This window comes from Hydra vulgaris, chromosome 01 (assembly GCF_038396675.1).
Source record: "Hydra vulgaris chromosome 01, alternate assembly HydraT2T_AEP".
NCBI classification, from domain to species: domain Eukaryota; kingdom Metazoa; phylum Cnidaria; class Hydrozoa; order Anthoathecata; family Hydridae; genus Hydra; species Hydra vulgaris.
In genome coordinates, this window is record NC_088920.1 from 38,630,001 (window position 1) to 38,651,361 (window position 21,361).

The following is a 21,361-nucleotide window of genomic DNA, read 5'->3' on the forward strand; positions in this document are numbered from 1 at the left end:
AAATGGTACTTCTGCTAGTCAAAACTGTGGCAAATCAAAATTATCTAAAATGTCATTCATCACATCAATTCCTTTATCAGTAATCAGTCTGTTCATGCATTACTTAGGCATGTACATTCAATTCCACCTTGTCTAGTTAAAAACAATAAGCTGCAAACCTTATAATTAAATAATAACTTCTGTAGATGTATTACTTTGTGATATTTAGAGACATTTGCTCCATAAAGTCTTACATTTGTTAATGTTGATTGACCAATCTTTTTAAAGCCTAATTTAAGCATATATATTGTTTTAACTATTATTATAGTATAGTATATACTTCTTATGATTAATACTATTATTTCTATTTGTATTATAATTATTTTTATTATTTTCACTATTTTTATTATTGAAATTGACAGGTGTTCATTTCATATTAGTACTTATTACTGCTCGTAAATATCCTTGATGTAAGAACTTTATTCAGAACATATATATAGGCCTCGGCAGGATTGGCAGGCGATCGCCCACATTTTCCACAAAATATGCGGCAAATACATAGCTTTTAGGCAAAATATAGCTTTTACTTTACAATACAATTTTTTTTTTTTAAACAGCAAAATTTAATTTTTTTTTGGTCGATTTTACTTACATAAGCAAAAATAGTAAAAAATCTTGCGTTTGAAATAAAATATCCTTTTAATATCTATTACATAGTTATGCAAAAAAATCAAAAAATGTTTATTACGTTACGTTTTTGTGAGCGTCCCTAATGTAAAAAAGTTCATAATTGAAGATTTTTTTATAATGTTTTGACATAAATATATTTAAATAAACTTGATAAGTTCAAATGACCAGTGTAAGAGTTTTATTAAATAACATCTCAAAACATCTGTAAAAAAAGCAACAACAATAAATAAGTAAAGATCTTTAGTAGTTTTTAAAAAGCCATTTAAATTATATATTTTTATATAAAAATGAAATTTTTTAATACACAATATTTTTATAGCTGCGTTTTAAACTTTGAATCTAGAATAAACTTAGAATCTAGAATAAACTTAGAATCTAGAATAAACTTAGAATTAAATCTTTTTTAATAAACAGTAATGAAACTTTTTTAGTTTAAATTTATATTACGTAACGCAAAAAGAATGTATTTTTCAAAGTCAACCAAAATCGACTAATATATATTTGAAATCAACTAAATCGATTAAAAGTTGATTTAATTGAAATATTTGATTTTTTTAAATTATAATTGTTTAATGTTGCTTGATGATTTATTTTTTAGATAAAACAAAAAGAGTTTTAAAAGAGTAAGCAAAAAACTAGATGGTAGATGGTATGTATTACTTTTAGAATAATACATGTTGTTATAACAAGAGCTTATATATTTTTTTGTTCGATTTTAATTAATCTATAAGATTAATTTAAATCAAATAAACAAAAAAAATAAAAAATAAATTACAATAGTAAAGTAAAAAAGAAAAAAACAAGATGGCATTGTTGTGTGTGATTTCTTTAGCATTTGAAAATTGCTATTCCAAAGCAGTGATGAAGCAATTATACAAAAGAGCATCTTTGCTATCTTTGACGAAATGGAAAATTCTTATAAATTACTTTCATATTTAAGGAAATGAATTTCCCAACTTATTATATTCATATTTAAATGGTTTATGATTTTGTTGTCTGCAGATAATCTGATGACACTGCTTCATCCAATAACATTATTATTTTTTTTTTTGATGGAGTTCTTTGACTAGATAACCACTCTTGGCTAGACAACTGAGGTCTTGTTAGTGTGGGCTCCTACTTATAGCTCAATAAACCAACAAAATAATGAGCTTCTTTACTAATTAATAACCCATTTTCTCTGTTTTGTTCGAAAGTAAAAAATACAAGATCTAATTATGTATGCATGCAGCTTTTTAATATTGAGAAAATCCTCACATTTTTGATTAAAATTGTCTTTAAATTTAATGGCAAGATTCATAACTGTACGATTATTTGATTCACTTTTAAAGTTAGCAAAAGTTAATCAATCAAGCTGGTAATATAATTAAACAAGTTTTTTTATATTATTATTATTATTATGATCCACTCAAAAAATTTTAAAGTCATGTTTTGGCTCTAATAAATTGATTAGCTCGCCAATGATTTCCAGTTGCCAGCTTTTTAATAACAAATCTTTGTTTTCTTTGTTCTCTGGCTTAATTATATGATTGATTGATTTGCTAAGTTTAAAAATGATTGCAACATTAAAAACGGTTGAATTCCACCAAGTAGGCATGTCTTTTTTTTAATTTGTTAATTGAACTAGATTATCAGCTTTCATATTATTTAATTTAACACTAGCTAGCTGAGCAGAAAGCTTGTTGCTATGTTTAAATAAGCCAATCAGTTTTCTACATTTCTTTAAAGTTATGAAGATGCAATGGTTTTCTTCAGTTGATGGCTCATTCTCTTTTATAAGAACATCTTTAAAAATTAAATTTTATATATGACAAAAGCAAGGTATGTACAATTTATAAATTAGATCTTCTAGACACTTATTATCAACAATCGACAGCGGTTGACCTGTATGAAGAACAAAATTATGCATAGATTCCTCTAAATCTCTATATTTCTGCGAACTTGGATAATATAAATGAGAGTTAGCAAATGTAGATTTGATAGATACAAGAACAGTTTTTGTACACAGAAGTTTAGAGTTTTTAATATTATTATGGTTACTATACAAATAATTTGCCATTGAGCTGGTATTTTTATTGTACTTTAGCTCTTTGTTGCAATTTCCGTTTTTTAAAGTATCTTTATATTTGTATGTTGTTATTGTAGAGTAATCGTTTTTTACAAAATAGATCCAGACTTTACTTTTATGTAAGTTTTATGCAACATTTTGTTGCTACCATAAAACAAGAACGAAAATTTAATTTATATTAAAGTTAAATCAAAGGAGTAGTATAAAATAACCTTTCATTGCTCTTTGTTTTGTCTCTCTTAAATTTAGCTGCACAACTTTTAAGTGTGTTTAACAAGAATTTTTTCATGCAGAAATGTCTGAAGGGATTTATGTGTACGAATCATTATTAATAATAGTCCAGAGGAAGTTATTTCAATTATTAATAATGTATAAAAAATGTATTAAACCAATCATTAGAAATGTCCACCGGAAATTCATCTTTGGAGGAAATTATTGTTTATCAATGATTACATAGTATTGAATTTTATTGAATATTAGAATACTTGTAGAATTTAAATTGAATTTAATGATGAAATTTTCAAAAAATTCTAAATATTTTTATCATTTTTCATGACAAATCAAAGCATAATTTTTTTTTGTGCCGTTTTTAGGTGGCGGATTTATCAAAGTTCTTATTTTGTTTCATCTTTAATTGATTATTTATCATTTTTTTGAATCGATTACGTATCATTTTGTTTTAGAAAGAATCAATGGTTTACTTTAATGAGGAAAAGAAACCATGAAGTGGTACTACATACAATAAACTAAGAGTTAAGTTGATGTGATATATTGGATGAATTAAAAAACCTGCTATGAATAATATTCTTACGCATGGTTGAAGAACCATGCGTAAGAATATTATTCATAGTGAAAAGAACCAACTAAATTAATTTTAATCAATTAGAAGGAAAGTCATAGTCGATTTAATTGGCTATTCGATTTTTTGACAAATTAAATGAAAGTCAACTAAATTTGTTAATTTTAAACTTTCTCGCTTGGAGTTTAGTGCAATTTTTAAATTTTTCAAATTAGAAAAAAATGTTTCCCAAAAAAGAAGAGTAACAAAGGAACTTTTAAATATGGAAATAAGAAGAAACACAACACAAAATAATATTTATAAAATAATAAATCATTTCAATTAAAAAACTTAAATTTTTCAATTAAAACCTAAAGAATTATTACTAAAACATAATAAATTTTAATTTATTGATAAGCATTTTTATCAAAATATAAAAAAAACCCCACAAAAATGTGTAATTCCTGCATCGCCTGACTGTTTGCGCACTTATTTATTCCTGCCGAGGCTGAGATTTGACAAAATTTTGTTTAAAACCCCAATTTTTGTAAAAACCTTTTTTTTTAGATTTCAGTACTTTTTATATTAAATTTCTATTTTTAAATAAATTTAGATTTTACTAATGATAATTAAATGTTTCATGAAATTGTTGAACATTAATTTACTAACACCTGATCAGTTTTACATTTAATTTAATAAAATAATTTTACGTTTATATTTGTTTAAGTAATTAAGAAAATAACTAGATGAATAAGAGTTTTTGGAGTTAAATAGAAATAGTCACAGAAAAAGCATCAGACTTAATTGAATGACGAGTAACACGAGAATGAATTTTAGTAGGTGGCTCAAGAGACGCTAGCTCTTTGGAGCAGTGCCCGTTATAGTATTTGTAGAAAAGGGAAAGAGAAGCAACATTATGACGATGTGATAATGGTTGGAGGTTGGTTGCAAGAGCAGGTCCAACTATGTTTACAATGCGTTTTTGCACTTTGTCAAAAGAGAAAGGGCATCATTGGAAGAACTGTCCCAGATATGGCAACAGTATTCCATACAAAGACGGATTTGATGACTCATCGAGTACATCACCGTTCATAAATATAGGAAGATCTAAATTATTGCGATAGCAATTGGCGGAAAAAAATTGAGTTTTATCTATATTAAAGTTCACCAGCCACTGCGAGCCCCATGCTGTAGCAGAAGTGAGATCCTTTTCAAGCTCAAATGCCCCCTCCAAGCAATCAGAGAGTGTTGGCTTCTTATCACGACAAGGATAAATGGTAGTATTATCAGCAAGCAATGACACCTTAGATGTGAGAATATCTGGAAGATCATTAATGTAAGTTAAAAAGAGTATAGGGCCAAGGATAGAACCTGAGGAACCCCTGAAGTTACAGAATAAGAAGAAGAGTGCTGTCCATCATGGACAACTTTTATACTACGATTGGAAAGGAAGGATTGAATAATCTTAAAGATGTTACCTGATACACCGTAAGAAGAAAGTTTATGGAGAAGACCAGCATGCCAATTTTTATCAAAAACTTTTGAAATGTCAAGAGCGACGGCCTTAAGCTCTGCACCTTTATCTAATGTATGATAAAACCTATCAGTTATTACTGTTAGCAAATCAACTGTTGAACGAGAGGATCGAGATCCATATTGATGGTCAGAAAGTTATTAGATTCAAGATAAGAGATTAAGTGTTTTTCAGTTAAAGATTCAAAAACTTTGCTTATAATAGGAAGAAGACTAATGAGACAGTAGTTACACAAATAAGATAGCTCTCCAGAATTTTTGAAAATAGGGATAACAGATGCCACTTTCCATCAGGCTGGAAAACAAGACTCCAATAAGCACTTGTTAAATAGTTTTGAGAGTATAGACAACAGCTCCAGAGAACACTTCTGCTTATATAGATATATATATATATATATACACACAGTATTGTAAATATTAATTGCATTAAAATTAAAAACAGTAAAAATCCAGGAAATTTTAAGTTTTCTTACTCTAATAAAATAAAAACTCATGCACTAATATTTTATGTGTCCTCCTCGTGCTGCTATGACTTTCTGCACACGATTTGGCATGGAATTCACTAAATTTTTACAAATGTTTTGGATTTCTGTGTCTTCAATCCAAATCTGAAGGATAGTGGTGGTAAGCTTAGTTTTAGTTATGCAGTCATGTTTTCACAATCTTTTTTTTACAATTGCCCAGAGATTCTCAATTGGATTAAGATCAGGGGAGTTGCCAGGCCATTCAAGGGTTTTAATATTATTTTTTACCATGAATTTCTTGACTTTTTTGGAAGTACAGCATGTGGCTAAGTCCTGCTGTAATATTCCGTTTCCATTTGGAAACACTTTTAACATCTCTGGAATTAAATGTGTTTGCAGAACCTCAATGTAAGTGTCAGAGTTCATCATTCCAGTAACTGGGTAGAGTCTTCCTGGTCCAAAAGCAGAGAAACAACCTCAAAACATCTTCTTTTCTGGATGCTTGGCATATTGTTCAATGTGTCCAGGTCGTATAGGCTCACCATCAGAACAACAAACAAACTGTAACCGTTGGCCTTGCACTTCAAAATGTGATTCATCCAAAAATAAAACCTGCAATCAATAAAAAAACAAGTTAACTGTTATTAAGTCTCTTTAATTTAATACTTTCAATTTAAAAATAGTATGATATACAAATATAATAAATAAAATAGCTGTAAATTTAATAAACACATTTTGTCTTACCCTTCTCCATTGTTCTTTAGTCCACTTTTTGTATTCCTTTGCCCACAAGAGACACTTCTTCTTCATGACATCTGTAAGTAATGGTTTTTTAAAAGGTTTTCTGGCAAACCTTCTAACAGCTATCAACTTCCTCCGCACAGTACTCGAGCAGACATGGATGTCATGCGTAGCTAAATCATTCAATAATTGGTCACTTGTATTGTTTGGATTTTTGATACTCTCCAGCATCAGATATCGGTCATCTCTTTCTAAAGTCTTTCGTTTTCAACCACGTTTTCCTTGTCTTAATGGTGATAAGCTGCCTGTTGCAATGTAATGCTTCTTAACCGGGCTAACTGTAGATTGTTTTACTGAACATAATTTGGCTATCTCCTGTTGAGATTTATCAGAATATTGAAGTAAAGTTAATATTTTAGATCTTTTTCTTGGTGTAGTGTCCATCTTTATTTATTTACTTTATTTACATTTATTTATCCTTCTAATCACAGTTAAATTATAGAAAACACAGTATAAAACAAAAAAGAAAAAAAATGCTTGATGCAATTAATTTGCACAATACTGTATATATATTTATATATATATATATATATATTTATATATATATATATATATATATATTTATACATATATATATATATGTTATATATTTATATATATTATATATATATATATATATATATATTATATATATATATATATATATATATATATATATTATATATCTATACATATATATATATATATATATATATATATATATATATATATATATATATATATATATATATATATATATATATATATATATATATATATATATATATATATATATATATATATATATATATATATATAGTTGTCGTATATATATATTGTATATATATATCATATATATGTTGTATATATGTCGTATATATATGTCATTTATATATATATACATATATATATACATATATATATATATATATATATATATATATATATATATATATATATATATATATATATATCTATATATATTTTATATATATATACATTATATATATATATATATTATATATGTATATATATATATATATTGTATATATATTATTTATATATAGTTGTTGTGAAACTAGGTTTGAATCCACAGAATATTCTTTCATGTGCTTTCGTATAGCACCACTTCACTATATTGCGTTTCTCTTTGTTCTATTTCGCTCTCCTTCATCTCAAGACTGCACTCTTTTTGATGTTATTTCTGATCAAATTGACCAAGCCCTTTCTCTTTATCCATCAGCTTATATTATTGTTGTCGGTGACTTAAATGCTCATACTGAATGGCTTGGGTCTAGTGTCAGTGATTATGCAGGCATTAAAGCCCACAACTTTTGCCTTTCTCAATCCCTAACTCAAATAGTCAACTTTCCAACTCTTTCCAGACAATCCAAATCATTTACCTTCTCTACTGGAATTACGTCTTGTTTCTGATCCTAGTCAGTGCTCAGTTTCTAAAACATTCACCCTTAGGTGCTTCTGATCACAGTTTGATCTCTCTAATACTATTATCTCATTCTTCATCACCTGAATCCCCCTATTATCATACCTCTTACAACTACCTTAAAGCTGACTGGGATTCTTTCCATGATTTTCTTCGTGATGGCCCTTGGGTAGAAATGTAGAAATCTTTCGTCTTCCTGTTGACAAATGTGCTTCTTACATAACTTCATGAATTCAGGCTGGCACAGAATCTTTTTTTCCCTCTCGACGATTCCAGGTCAAGCCTCACTCTCCTCCATGGTTTTCCTCACATTGTGCTGCTGCGATTGCCAATCAAAATCGTTACTTCCATATCTATCAGCAAAACAATTTTCCAAACAACAGACGTCTGTCTATTACTGCTAGAAATCATTGTAAAAGGTCATGAAATCTCGTATCTCATCTCAAAAATTAGGCTTTTGTGACGGGAGAATCTTTAATAGTATTAATAATAAAGGCAAATCTATAATTCCACCTCTCTTGTATGGTTCAGACTTTGTCACCTCACCTAAAGACAAAGTTGAATTGTTTGCTAAAAACTTTTCATCAATATCATCACTTGATTCCACTTGTTGCGTTCTACCAGATATTTCCAACAAACAGGTTGATCCATTGCTTGACATTCGTATCACCCCAACTTCTGTATCTAAAGTGATTTCCTGCTTAGACTCTTCTACAGCTTGTGGCCCGGACAACATACCTGTTATTGTCTTGCAGAAGTGTTCTCCGGAGCTGTCGTATAAATGTTGTCCTTGATGGACAGTACTCTTCTTCTTAATCTGTAACTTCAGGGATTCCTCAAGGTTTTATCTTCTGCCCCTATACTCTTTTTAATTTACATTAACGATCTTTCAGATATTCTCACATCTAAGGTGCCATTGTTTGCTGATGATACTACCATTTATTCTTGTTGTGATAAGAAGCCAACACTCTCTGATTGCTTGGAGGGGGCATTTGAGCTTGAAAAGGATATCACTTCTGCTACAGCATGGGGCTCACAATGGCTGGTGAACTTCAATACAGATAAAACTGAATTTTTTTCAGCCAATTGTTATGGCAATAATTTAGATCTTCCTATATTTATGAACAGTAATGTACTCAATGAGTCATCCATCCTTCATCTTCTAGGATTAACTCTTACCTCTGATCTTTCTTTGAAATAAAATATCAAATCTGTTGCTAAATTGGCATCTGCTAAAGTTGCATCTCTTTATCTAGCTCAACACTTTCTTACTCCGGATTATATTCTCTCTATAAATCTCAAATCCGTCCTTGTATTGAATACTGTTGCCATATCTCGGACAGATCTTCTAATGATGCCTTTTCTCTTTTAGACAAGGTGCAAAAAAAGGTCCATTGTAAACAGTCGGACCTGTTCTTGCAGCCAACCTCCAACCACTATCACATTGTCGTAATGTTGCTTCTCTTACTCTTTTCTACAAATACTATAATGGCACTACTCTAAAGAGCTAGCGTCTCTTGTGCAATCTATATATATATATATATACCAAATGTTTCTAGTTTCCACTCACAATAGAAGCTCGAACCAATTATGACTCAGTCACAAACTCAGCCTACATCATATGAACATGGAGACCAATAATCTTTAAAGAATATGTTGACTAGTTATTCAATAATTATTTTTTATTTAAGGACTGTTAAGTTAAAAGCAAAGTTGTGTTTGCTGCAACATTTATAACTAAAAGTATTGCAAATAAACTGGTGCACTGTAAGTGGACTGTAAATATATATTTTTATATATACATTATATTTAATAAATATTACATATTTATGGCAGGTTACTTCATCTTACATTACAGCTATATATTGCATATATAGCTAATTGAAAAATTTAATAAGTATAACTTAGTTGAAATATGTTTTTTTGAACACATTTATTAGGGAATTTTTTTATTCCGACCTGCCTGGTTTTTGGTGAAATAAATGTTAAAACCATTACTTGCTAAAGTACATTAGACTTTTTTTTGGAAGTAATTTTAAGAGATTGAAGATATCATTATAAGATTATTAAATTTGTATTTTTAAAATACTACAAATCAGTTTGTCATAACTATACTAGCTATGTTTTGAATGTCTTTTTCTTTGCTTCCTTTTCTTTGCTTCTTTTTCTTTGACTTTGCTGCCTTTCTGTCTCTGACCAGAAAAATCAAATGAATAAATCTTTTTCCAATATAAGTTTGATTTGTGAGTCTAACATGAAATCAGAAAAAATGCGTTTTTTGTTTGTTTTACTAAGATCTTTTTTGAAGGATACGAATGAAATTTTCTATTTCTATATTGCAAGTACAATGTAAATTTTTCTGTTATAATTTTTCACAATTATATCCCAAGCAAGTCTGTTCTTAAAATTATAGTCAAAAAGTTTGGCAAATTTTTCCATAAATCTATCTCTAGGTAATATGTTTACAGTTTTTACTAACATTTACAGCAAACAGCATAAAATAAAATGTTGTATTTAAAAAGTTTTTTATTTTTTATTTTACATTTTATAGTTTTTATGCGCTAGTTGTAACAATAAAATAGTTTTTATGTGCTATTTAAAACAGTAAAATGGTAATTTCAGTAAAAAATAAGTAGTATTTCCAATATTTCTTATTCCAGTATGCTTTTGTTTTTACCACGACCAACATTGACAACAACACTTACTAATATTTTTTTATATTTTAAATATACAGAATATAATTTAAATTTAACAATGTAAAATATAATTTAAAAGTTAGGTATTAAGGAAGCAACTAAATATCCAACCATTAATTTATTCTTGCAAAGAGGTGATAAGAAACTGAATAACTCTTGACAAGAAACTAACAAACTGAAATTTTCAAAGTAAATTTATTTGGATTAGAAAACTTTATTTTGTCTAATAATTTAGTATAAAATTATTTTTAACATATTATATATAGAAGATTTTTTTATTTTTTAGGAAAACCTCTTCATGAAGCCAAAGGTGAAGTGAAATACGCTGCATCGTTTCTTGAATGGTTTTCTGAAGAAGCTAAACGAATTAATGGTGAAGTTCTTCCAAATATCGAGCCTCATCTAAGGCGTTTTGTGCTTAAGCAACCAGTTGGTGTGTGTGGCATGATAACACCTTGGAATTTTCCACTTGCAATGATAACACGTAAAGTTGCTCCGGCCCTTGCAGCAGGATGTACAACAGTTATAAAACCATCTGAAGAGACACCACTGTCAGCTCTTGCATTTGCACAACTTGTTGACGAGGTTCAGGTACCACAAGGTGTTGTTAATGTTATAACATGTTCGAGAAATAATGCTGAGTTAGCTGGACTTTTACTTTGCACGAGTCCTCTTGTTAGAAATATCTCATTTACAGGATCTACTAAAGTTGGAAAATGGTTGTTAGAGAAGTCTGCTTCTACTGTTAAAAAGGTTTCTTTGGAATTAGGAGGAAATGCACCATTCATAGTTTTTGATTCTGCAGATGTAAAGCTTGCTGCAGATAAAGCTGTTAAATCCCGTTTTCGAAATGCAGGACAAACTTGCATTTGCGCCGAAAGGATACTAGTTCAAGAGAATGTTTATGAATCCTTTATAGATGAGTTCAAAAAAATAACTATGGCATTAAGAGTACGAGATCCTATGAGTTCTGAATGTGATATGAGTTCTTTAATTAATGAGCAAGCTCTTGCTAAAGTAGAAGACCATGTTAACGACGCTTTGCTAAACGGAGGTAAAATAGTATGCGGTGGAAAAAAACTGTCTTCTAATGGTTCATTGTTCTACGAACCAACAATAATTAGAGATTGCACAACTAATATGAAATGTATAGCTGAAGAAACGTTTGGACCAGTGGCACCTGTGATAAAGTTTAAAACTGAAGAAGAAGCGCTTCTTCTTGCAAATAGCCGTAATTCAGGATTATCTGGATATATTTTTACTAACAATATGAGTCAATCGTGGAGAGTAGCTGAAAGATTAGAAGTAGGCATGGTTGGTGTAAACGAAAGCGTTATCACAAACGAAATGGTTCCTTTTGGAGGAATAAAGGAGTCTGGTCTCGGTAGAGAAGGATCTTCGCACGGTATCGAAGAGTATATAGAACTAAAACTTGTTTGCATAGGAGCTTTGGAAAATAAGTAAAAGTTAAGTTATTTTTTTTATTTTGAATTATTTTGAACAATTTTTATTGTGGGTAAATTTTCTTATGTTTAACATGTTTTATACATATTCATTTTATGTTTTGCATTGTTTATAGTAATAAATAAACAATTGTTTATAGTAATAAACAACTGTGTTTTTCTGTGTTAGAATGTTTTTATATTATTTGTTGTGGCTTTATTTTTTGATTTATATGATTAACTAAGACAGTTGTGTTTTGTAATGATTAATTGCAACAATTTCTTGTGTTTTTTGGTTAGTAGCCTTTTTTTCGACTTCTATAGTAAATGACGTTTCTTTTTGTTTTATATGATAAATTACGATAGCCTAATCTTTTGTTTTACATGATTTTGAAAATCTTAAAAATGAATTTACATAAATGATCTTTTACCTATCGATTGATGCCTTTTGATTTTATTTTCACATACTTTCACGCAAAAAATATAATAGCATATTTAGTGTTAATTTTATGACAACTCAACCAGTGACGGATCCAGCATTTTTTGGTGTTTAAGATAAAATATTTTTTGTACTATTCTCAACTAGACTTATATTTATCATTTAACTTTAAGTTTCATAGTATTATCTCTCAGCGTTCAAAAATTATGACCATATAAAATTTTAACCCCCTCATTATGTGGGGGTTACAAATATTATATGATCGTAATTTTTGAACGCTGAGAGATAATACTATGAAGCTTAAAATTTATCGCCCCTCACGTTTTTTAGGATGAAGCTTTTGGGCTTTGATGTTCCCAGCCTCCAGTCATCGCAATTTTTTGCAAAGCATCATTACTTGACATAAGTGTAAACATACAAATCTTTGGAGTTTGCTCCATGTCTGAAAGTTAATTTCGAACACCAAAAAAAGCTGGATCCGTCAATGAACTTAATTCATTAGACCTTTTTGCGTGAAATTTAGTGAAAATGGAAACAAAAAGGATCAATCGATAACTAAAAGGAATTATAATGTATAAATCAGGTTTTATTTGACATTACCAACATAATTTTTAAGGAACATTCTGATTGGATGCGAGAAATATTAGTTATTAGTATATATTTAAAAGATTTAAAATCAAAATAATGTTTTGACCCTTTATTTTCTTACTTGAGTTTTTTTTTTTTTTTCTAGTTATTCAATGATTAGTAAGGGTTTAAAAAATATATGCATATCGTTCATTTTGAGTTTCCTGAAATAATAAGTATTTTGTACAAGTATGCACGGTAATGCCACATTAGCCATGTAATCTACTTATAATCCAACTTGTTTAAGGTCTTTTTTGCATTCCTCTGTGGTATCATTTACTTTGTTGTAAAATTTATTAGCCCTCCTATTGTGGGTAAAGGATCCGAAATCGAGAAAAAGCGTCGATGTTTTGTTATAAAATAAAAAATTAAACTATTATGTTAATAATTAAACAGTGTTCTTATATTTATTTTTTAATGTTATAATATTATATAATATATATTTTAAATTAAAAAGAATTTGTATTTTTTTTTAATAATAATTCTTTCACAAACAGGTTTTATCTGATAAATGGCTTGACTTCTGTGGACTAATTATCTAATAAATGGCTCGAATTCTGTGAATTCTAGTTCAAATTTCAAAATTGCTTTAGATTTCACACCAGTTGCTTCATGTTCTTTTAACTGATCGGTGAAAAGTCTTGATTTTTTTGGGGTTTTAGCTGCTGATTAACTTTGATTCAGAACTTCTTGAATTTCGGGAAAAAAAGATGCTGATTGCGATGGTTCTCCTTAAGTTCCTTTAGCGCGATCATCTAGTTTTGGTCGGAGGGCTATTTTCTTTTTACAAATATTTGACCAATAAATTCGAAGCGTGAAAAAATGTGTTTTTATTTTTAAAAAAATTGGATAATTAGAACTAATGTCAGTTTCTACAATCTTCAATTGGCTAATTTACGTTTCTATAACAATGTCACTCCAAAATTGTTTTTTTTTATTATTATTTTCAAGTGAAATGCAGCAACAGCGATGACTTCCAATAAATCAGACAGCGCTTTCAACAAATCCAAGTCAATGTCATTTAACATATTTAGGCAGTTTATTTCTTCGAATGTTTTTTATTACGTAAAAAAATAATAATAAAACGTAAAAAAACGCATCTAAAAATCTTTTTATTATCTCAAAAACACTGTTCCATCTAGTGTGGTTGTCGAGCATCAGTCCTTCGTCATGCAAAGATCCGTAAATTTCGCGTTTGTTTCTTTTAGAACTTCATATCGAAACAATGAATATTTCAAGAACTTAATAAGTATTCGAAGTTTCTTTAGACGTTTCGATATTTCATTCATATTCAATCTTTTCCTCCGAATAATTAATAAGCCATTCTCCTACCGCCTCTCCATCAGTTTCCGTTTCTGCTTGAATATGCGATTGAGTTTATTTGCGGCCCACATTTTTGTGACAATCTTTCTTAGCGTATATCAAATCAAATCAAAAAAAAACTAAAACGACTTGAATAATTCTAGCAGATCTGATGCAAAAGCTTAATTCTGGTACCCAATTACAGCATCCACCTACAGCCATCCGTAGTTTTAATTGCAATATCTTCACTATCTCAGCCAAATTTATTTAACTTTTCCATTAAAAAAAATGTTCTGTTTGAGCAGAATATGGAGATAGCAATTTTACCTTCCTAAGCAATACATGAAGTCGTGGTGATTATTTAAATTATAGCATCTTCTACCTCTATTGCTACAACATTAGTTACCTGTTAATCCTCAGATATTTGTTTTTAATTCATTTAAATTAAATAACTTAGCTTTTAATTAACTAAATTTTAATTACACTTACCTTTTAGATAAATTAACTTAATATTTTTATTTTTTTATTTTTGCTTATTTTTAAGATTAAATTATAATATTATAAAATTCTCTGCCAAACTGTTGTCACTGAAAAAAAAAAATTCTTAAGAGAACACTTTCATTTTCAAAACAACAACTTAGAATAATTGTAAAAGCAAAGCAAAAAAAAAAGAAAAGAATTTACCAGTAAGAATAATGATTTTTTCCTAAAATATTGTTGGAGTTCCGTCGAAGTGACTCGATTTCTCTCGACCTCCGAAACTCCAAATAATCGAGAAAAATCCAATGAGACGGAGTTCCGAATGGATCCATTAATTGTGGGCCATAAGCTTTACTATTGCGGCTCTTTACGCATTGTCATTAATTAAAGTTATTTTTTTTTTCAACTATACTTCCTCACATTTGTCACACGTGTCATGGCAGGTTGCCCAAAACTTAACTTATATGACTGCCTCCTCTCACTGCAAAGTATAGTTACATGGTTTAATTTTCACGTCCAAATTAGCAGGTGAGTATTCTTTATCTCTTCAATATAATGGTGTTGCTATCTATGTAAAAGAAAGTTTTTTAGTTTACTCACCCAATGATAATTTCACTAAAAACAACAACATTGAACATACATGGTGTATTTTAAGTATAAAAGATGAACAAATTTTACTTGGTTGTATTTATCGGCCACCTGATGCATCTGAAGAAATAAATAACTATATCTGTAAAATAATAGAAGCAGCTAAATAAATAAAAATAAAATTGATCATAATAGGTACTCTGGTTTACTTATTTCAGGAGATTTTAATTATCCAAATATAATATGGAAAAAAAATAACGTTCAAAACATGAAAAAATATGATAAATACTCCACCAAATTTGTTGAATATATAAATGACATCTACTTACATCAAGCAGTTATATCACCTACATACGCATAATGCAGATTTAATTAATGGTAATATCTTAGATTTAATTTTAGCAGAAACACCTGAACGTATAAATAAAATCCATCATAACCCAACTTTAGGCAACACTAGAAATGGACATCAAATACTTAGCTGGAAATATTTTGTAAAAAACACTACTAAAGTCCTCTTGCTCAACATCGGTTTATCAAAAATGTCTTGTCTTGGATGGAATTTTTTCTAAAATTTAATAGCCGGGGGGGTTGGAATAAGAATGTCCTGGGTGGAAAATTTTTGAAAAATTACTTAGCGGGGGGGGGGGGGGGGGGGGGGTGACGTATATTAGGCACCAAAGAGTAGCTGAGTCATCAAAAGAAAATCCAAAACTATTTTATGCATATATTAATTCAAACAGAAAAATAAAATTAGGCATTAGTATAATAACAGATAAAAATGGTTCTTTACAAACAAATCGTGATAATATTGCTAATGTCCTCAATGAAAATATTCATTCAGTATTTGTTATAGAAGATCCAACAAATTTTCCTAACATTACAGTAAAAACAAGCCTGAGTTTAGAATTAGGTATAGACTCAGTAATAACTCAAGACATCGTTAGAATTAAACTAAGTGAACTAAATGTCAATAAAGCATTAGGAGCAGATGGTGTAAGTTCATATGTGTTAAAAAAAATGTCAAAATAGTTTTTGCAAACCTCTAGAGTTACTATTCAAAAGATCCTTAAAAGAAGAACATATTCCACTCATAGGGAAAATGGCAAATGTAACACCATTATACAAGAATGGAGATAAAAATGATCTTGCAAACTATAGACCAATTTCATTAACGTCAATACCATGCAAAATTTTAGAATCAATCTTAAGTGACAAAATAATAGATTACATGTTAACAAACAATTTATTAAATAGTAACCAACATGGTTTTCGAAAGAACAAAAGCTGTGCTACTAATCTACTAGAAACACAAGATAATTTTTTTGATGCTATTGAGAATAGCTGGTGTGTTGATATGTTGTATACAGATTTCTCAAAAGTTTTTGATAAAGTACCTCATATGCGATTGATGTTAAAGTTGAAATCATATGGTATTTTTAGAGTAATTCTGGATAGAAGCCTATTTACATAATAGAAAGCAACGAGTAATTTTAGGGGATTGTGTATCAAAATGGCTAACAGTTGAGAGTGGAGTTCCACAAGGTTCTGTCCTTGGGCCTCTTCTGCCAGACCCATTAAAAAATAATATTAAATTATATGCAGATGAAAGCAAAATTATAAATATTTTTAAATCAGATGAAGATATTCGCATAAACAAATTACAACTAGATATTGATAGTATTATGAAATGGTCGTCATTATGTTAAATGAAATTTAACTATGAAAAGTGTAAAATTATGCACATTGGCTTTAAAAATCCATGTATAACTTATTCAATGTTCGACGCTGAAACTCAACAGAATAATATCTTAGCAACATCAAAAGTAAAACGAGATTTAGGAGTAATGATGCAATCTAATTTAAAATGGACCAGTCATATTGATAAAGCTGTCGGAAAATCAAATCAAATGCTTACTCTTATTAAACGAACTTTTAAATATTTTGACTCGAATATGGCAAAAAAATTATATACGACTTTTGTAATACCCCATCTTGAGTTTGAAATCCAAGTATGGTGTCCTTATCTGAAGCAAGACATCTTAAAGTTAGAAAAAGTAGAGAAGGGCAACAAAACTCGTACCAGCTTTTAAAAAAATGCCATATGAAAAAAGACTACAGTTATTGAAATTAACAACTCTAGAAGAGCGTCGTTTAAGAGGAGATCTTATTTTTCAATTTAAAATACAGAACGGTTGTGAGGAAATAAATTGGATAAACGACTCAATATCTAAAGTTCAATTAAAACCTTACAATTTTCGTAGTCATAACCAAAAGTTAACAAAGGCATACTGTAAGAGTAATGCTAGATATAATTTCTTTTCGTGTAGAGTCGTAAATGCTTGGAATGGTTTACCACCACAAATTGTCGAATCAATAACAATTGACCAATTCAAAAATAAACTTGATAAATCAGATTATTGCAAAAATAATTTATTAAATACTAAACAATATTTATATACATTGAAAAGTAAACAATGCTATTTTTAAAACATTTATAGCTGTTATAGCACAACATCTTCTGTTATTGTGCTCCACAATTGATTTCATCAATTGTCACAGTGTACATATTATTTTTATATAATAATATCAGTTTCTGTAGGATTTTGTTAAATATGAGCTCTAAAACGGGTATTACAGTGTCAGAAACGACATTATCAGAAACATTTCTGCCTCTTTTATCTACTGGAGTTTTGTTTAGCTGTAACAGATGTAAGAGACTGTAACACTGTTTAGACGTAAACCCCTCATAGATTCATTTTTACATATCTATGTACACACACCTGTCAATCTTTCATACTGAATTACCATTATGGTAATTTACTATGAAAGATTTAAACTTTGTTGAAGAAAAACTGTTCTAAACCTTTGACGGTCAACTGGGGAAACCTTTATTAGCAACTGCAAGTAAATGTCTTGCTGAGTTTATATATATATATATATATATATATATATATATATATATATATATATATATATATATATATATATATATATATATATATATATACATATATATACATCAGAGTCACAAATTTAATTTTTTCGAGTTATTGCCTTTTTTTATTATAGCCCTGGGTTCATACTTTGTCTTCCTGATGTGACTAATCGAAAAACGATTGGAGTCTTGACTTATGGTTTTTAAACTACATAATAATTGAACTACTTAATGATGTTTTAAATCCAAAAATCGGTTTTCTCAAAACAGCAGTAGTGTGACTCTGATCGTTCTTCCAGTGTGGTCTTCATATATATATACAGTATTGGACAAAACATTTGCAACCAACATCGAACAATGCTAAAAAGTGTTCCTAATTTTATAATGTCTTAAAAACGAAACTAGCTATACTACCACAGCAAAAAGTTCAGGAGTCTGGAGTCATTGCATGCCATGACACGAGCAATCAGCTGACAGGTGACAGCACACAGGCAGAAATTCGTTGACAATTGCCATTTTGCTGCGGACAAAACAAATGCAACTTTTTTGGTTTGTTTCATTTTCTTAAGTCTGGTCCGTGTCAACGTCACGGAAGTTTTTTAATAATTAAAGGAAGTATCCAGAAGCATGCAAAAGCTTCCAGAAGTTTCCAGAAGAAGCATCTGAAAGCATCCAGTAGCATCCAGAAGTATCCAGAAACATTCAGAAGCATCCAGACCCATCCAGAAGCTTCCAGAAGCATCGAAAAGAAGCATCTAGAATCTTCCAGAACAGGTTGACTCAGGTTTATTTTACTACATAAGAGACATGTAAATCGACATATAATTCAGTCAGTATATGGAAGTCAATCAGTCAGTATTATCAAGACAGTTTATCGAAGTGATTTTTATCAAAGTGTTTTACCGAAGAACATCAATACAAGAAGTGAAATACATCAAGTATTTCATTAAATCAATACAGTCCACATCCAACCAAGACGTTGTGTTCCACAGAGCATTATTGTATCATCACAAGGTAAATGTAACACGGTAAGTCTTGAGATGCGTGATTATTTATTTTTATGACTTCAAGTGCAAAAATGGCTCCCGACAGTCTCGGATTGGAACTATGAAAGAAAAGTATTGGCGATTACGTAAGTGGAATGTCACAAAAAAGTATTTGTGATAAATTTCGCGTGAAAAAATGGACCGTATCAAGACTATGTTCCAAATATTGTTCTACGGGGAAGTTGGCAGCAGATAACAAAGGTAGAAGACCACATTCCACCACTTCTAGAGAGGATTCTATGATCGTCAGATCCGTCAAGAAGGATCCCTGGATATCATCAGTCGAGATACAAAAGCAATTAGAGCTGCCTGTATCTGACCGAACAATCAGACGACGTGCTGTTGAAGCCGGATTGTTTTCTCGACGCTCTGCAAAGAAACCGCTGATTTCACTAAAAAACCAGAACAAAAGACTCCTGTTTGCTACATCTCATACTGACTGGAATGTGCAGAAATGGCGAACTGTCCTGTTCAGTGATGAATCGAAGTTCAACATCATTGGGAGCGATGGCAGTTGTCGTGTACGTCGACCGGCCGGAAAAAGCCTCGATTAGCTATAAGACCGTGAAGCATGGTGGAGGCAATGTAATAGTCTGCGGGTATTTTTATGCTAACGGTCTAGGTCCAATCCATCGAAACGATGGAATAATGGACCGTTTCATGTATAAAAATATCCTGAAAGATGTTATGTTACCTCATGCTGAATGGAATATGCCAATAAAATGGGTTTTTCAGCAAGACAACGATCCGAAAGACACTGCAAAAGTAGTCAAACAGTGGTTTCAAGACAACCACCTATCGTTTATGGATTGGCCGCCTCAATCTCCGGATCTCAACCCTATCGAGAACCTGTGGGAGATCGTCAACCGCAGAATTAATCGTGAAGGTGTTCGTAATAAGGATCAACTGTTTGAACAAATCCAAAAAGCCTAGGCAGCGATTTCACAAAGTTTCATTGATCACCTGATCGAATCTATGCCTCAAAGATGCAAGGCTGTGATCGACAACAAAGGATTCGCCACGAAATATTGATAGCGAAATACAGCTTGGTCAACATTTTGTCGAGTTGCACTTGTTTTGTCCAGAAGAAAATCAACTTTTTTTAATACTTTTGAATAATTTATTAATTTTCGTGTACAAATAATGAACTTTGTGATGAATAAAACTTGAAGAACTTTGTCTCTAAACAGTTGCATAGTTATTTCTCTAAATTGAAAAAATGCAGCACTTTTATATAAAGAAACTAAATTAGCATTATTTGGTTGCACTCGTTTTGTCCGATACTGTATGTAAATATATATAAAATAAAATTCTTTAAAACATGCGAAATTCGTATATTATATATATTCGCATAGATAAAAAAATTAAAACACAAACAAAGGCATCTGATAAAAGATCCTAAGGATCTTATCGCCAGAACTACTTTATTTCAACTTGAACAAAAAAAATATTTGCGACATGTTTGTGGGTTTTTCGAAAGGCGATGAAAGAGAATCCATTTTTTTTTTGTTTATGTTTAAGGTTAATTTGTTACATTTGAACTTTTTCAGTTCATCATTCATAGTCAATAACAATAATAATATAATAAATAGTTCATAATCAATAGAGTTGGTAAATATCATTGTTAGAGAGGAATTAATTGATATCATCTGCAAACATGATACTTAAAAGATATATATATATGTATATATATATATATATATATATATATATATATATATATATATATATATATATATATATATATCTATATATATATAAATTGAATTACGAAATAAAATTGAATTGAATAAGTTGAAACTAATTAATCGAAAGAAATGGATTTGCTTTTAAGCGCAAAAAAATTCAAGAGTCAAACAAACAAAAAACCTTTGTGCTCTTATTATGGTTTCGAAATGTCAAAATATCGGTTGTGCTAAATGTTGATTGTAAAGTATTATCCCCTTTCGGTTTTCAAGTTAAAGTTACCTTTTTATTGCAAATACTGAAAAAATTATTAATAAATGAATATATATATATATATATATATATATATATATATATATATATATATATATATATATATAT

General features: G+C 29.6%; 2 protein-coding genes across 3 annotated transcripts in view; both read left to right on the top strand.

Annotated features, from left to right (window-relative positions):
• The window catches only part of LOC100206782 (succinate-semialdehyde dehydrogenase, mitochondrial), a 19,773-nt gene extending 6,775 nt beyond the window's left edge, over positions 1 to 12,998 (top strand). The window contains exons 3-4 of one of the 2 annotated variants that reach the window (XM_065788118.1): positions 1,268 to 1,318; positions 10,719 to 12,140. In XM_065788118.1, coding sequence (XP_065644190.1) covers positions 1,309 to 1,318; positions 10,719 to 11,896 — 1,188 coding nt within the window. In that variant the 5' untranslated portion in view covers positions 1,268 to 1,308 and the 3' untranslated portion in view covers positions 11,897 to 12,140. Of the gene's footprint in view, positions 1 to 1,267; positions 1,319 to 10,718 lie in introns of both variants that reach the window. The other variant, XM_065788117.1, reaches the window with a different exon arrangement.
• A 4,409-nt stretch (positions 12,999 to 17,407) lies between these two features.
• Positions 17,408 to 17,800, top strand: LOC136074386 (uncharacterized). Its single transcript, XM_065786699.1, has one exon. It carries the CDS (start codon positions 17,408 to 17,410, stop codon positions 17,798 to 17,800), a length of 393 nt encoding a protein of 130 aa, XP_065642771.1.
• The last annotated feature ends 3,561 nt before the right edge of the window (positions 17,801 to 21,361 follow it).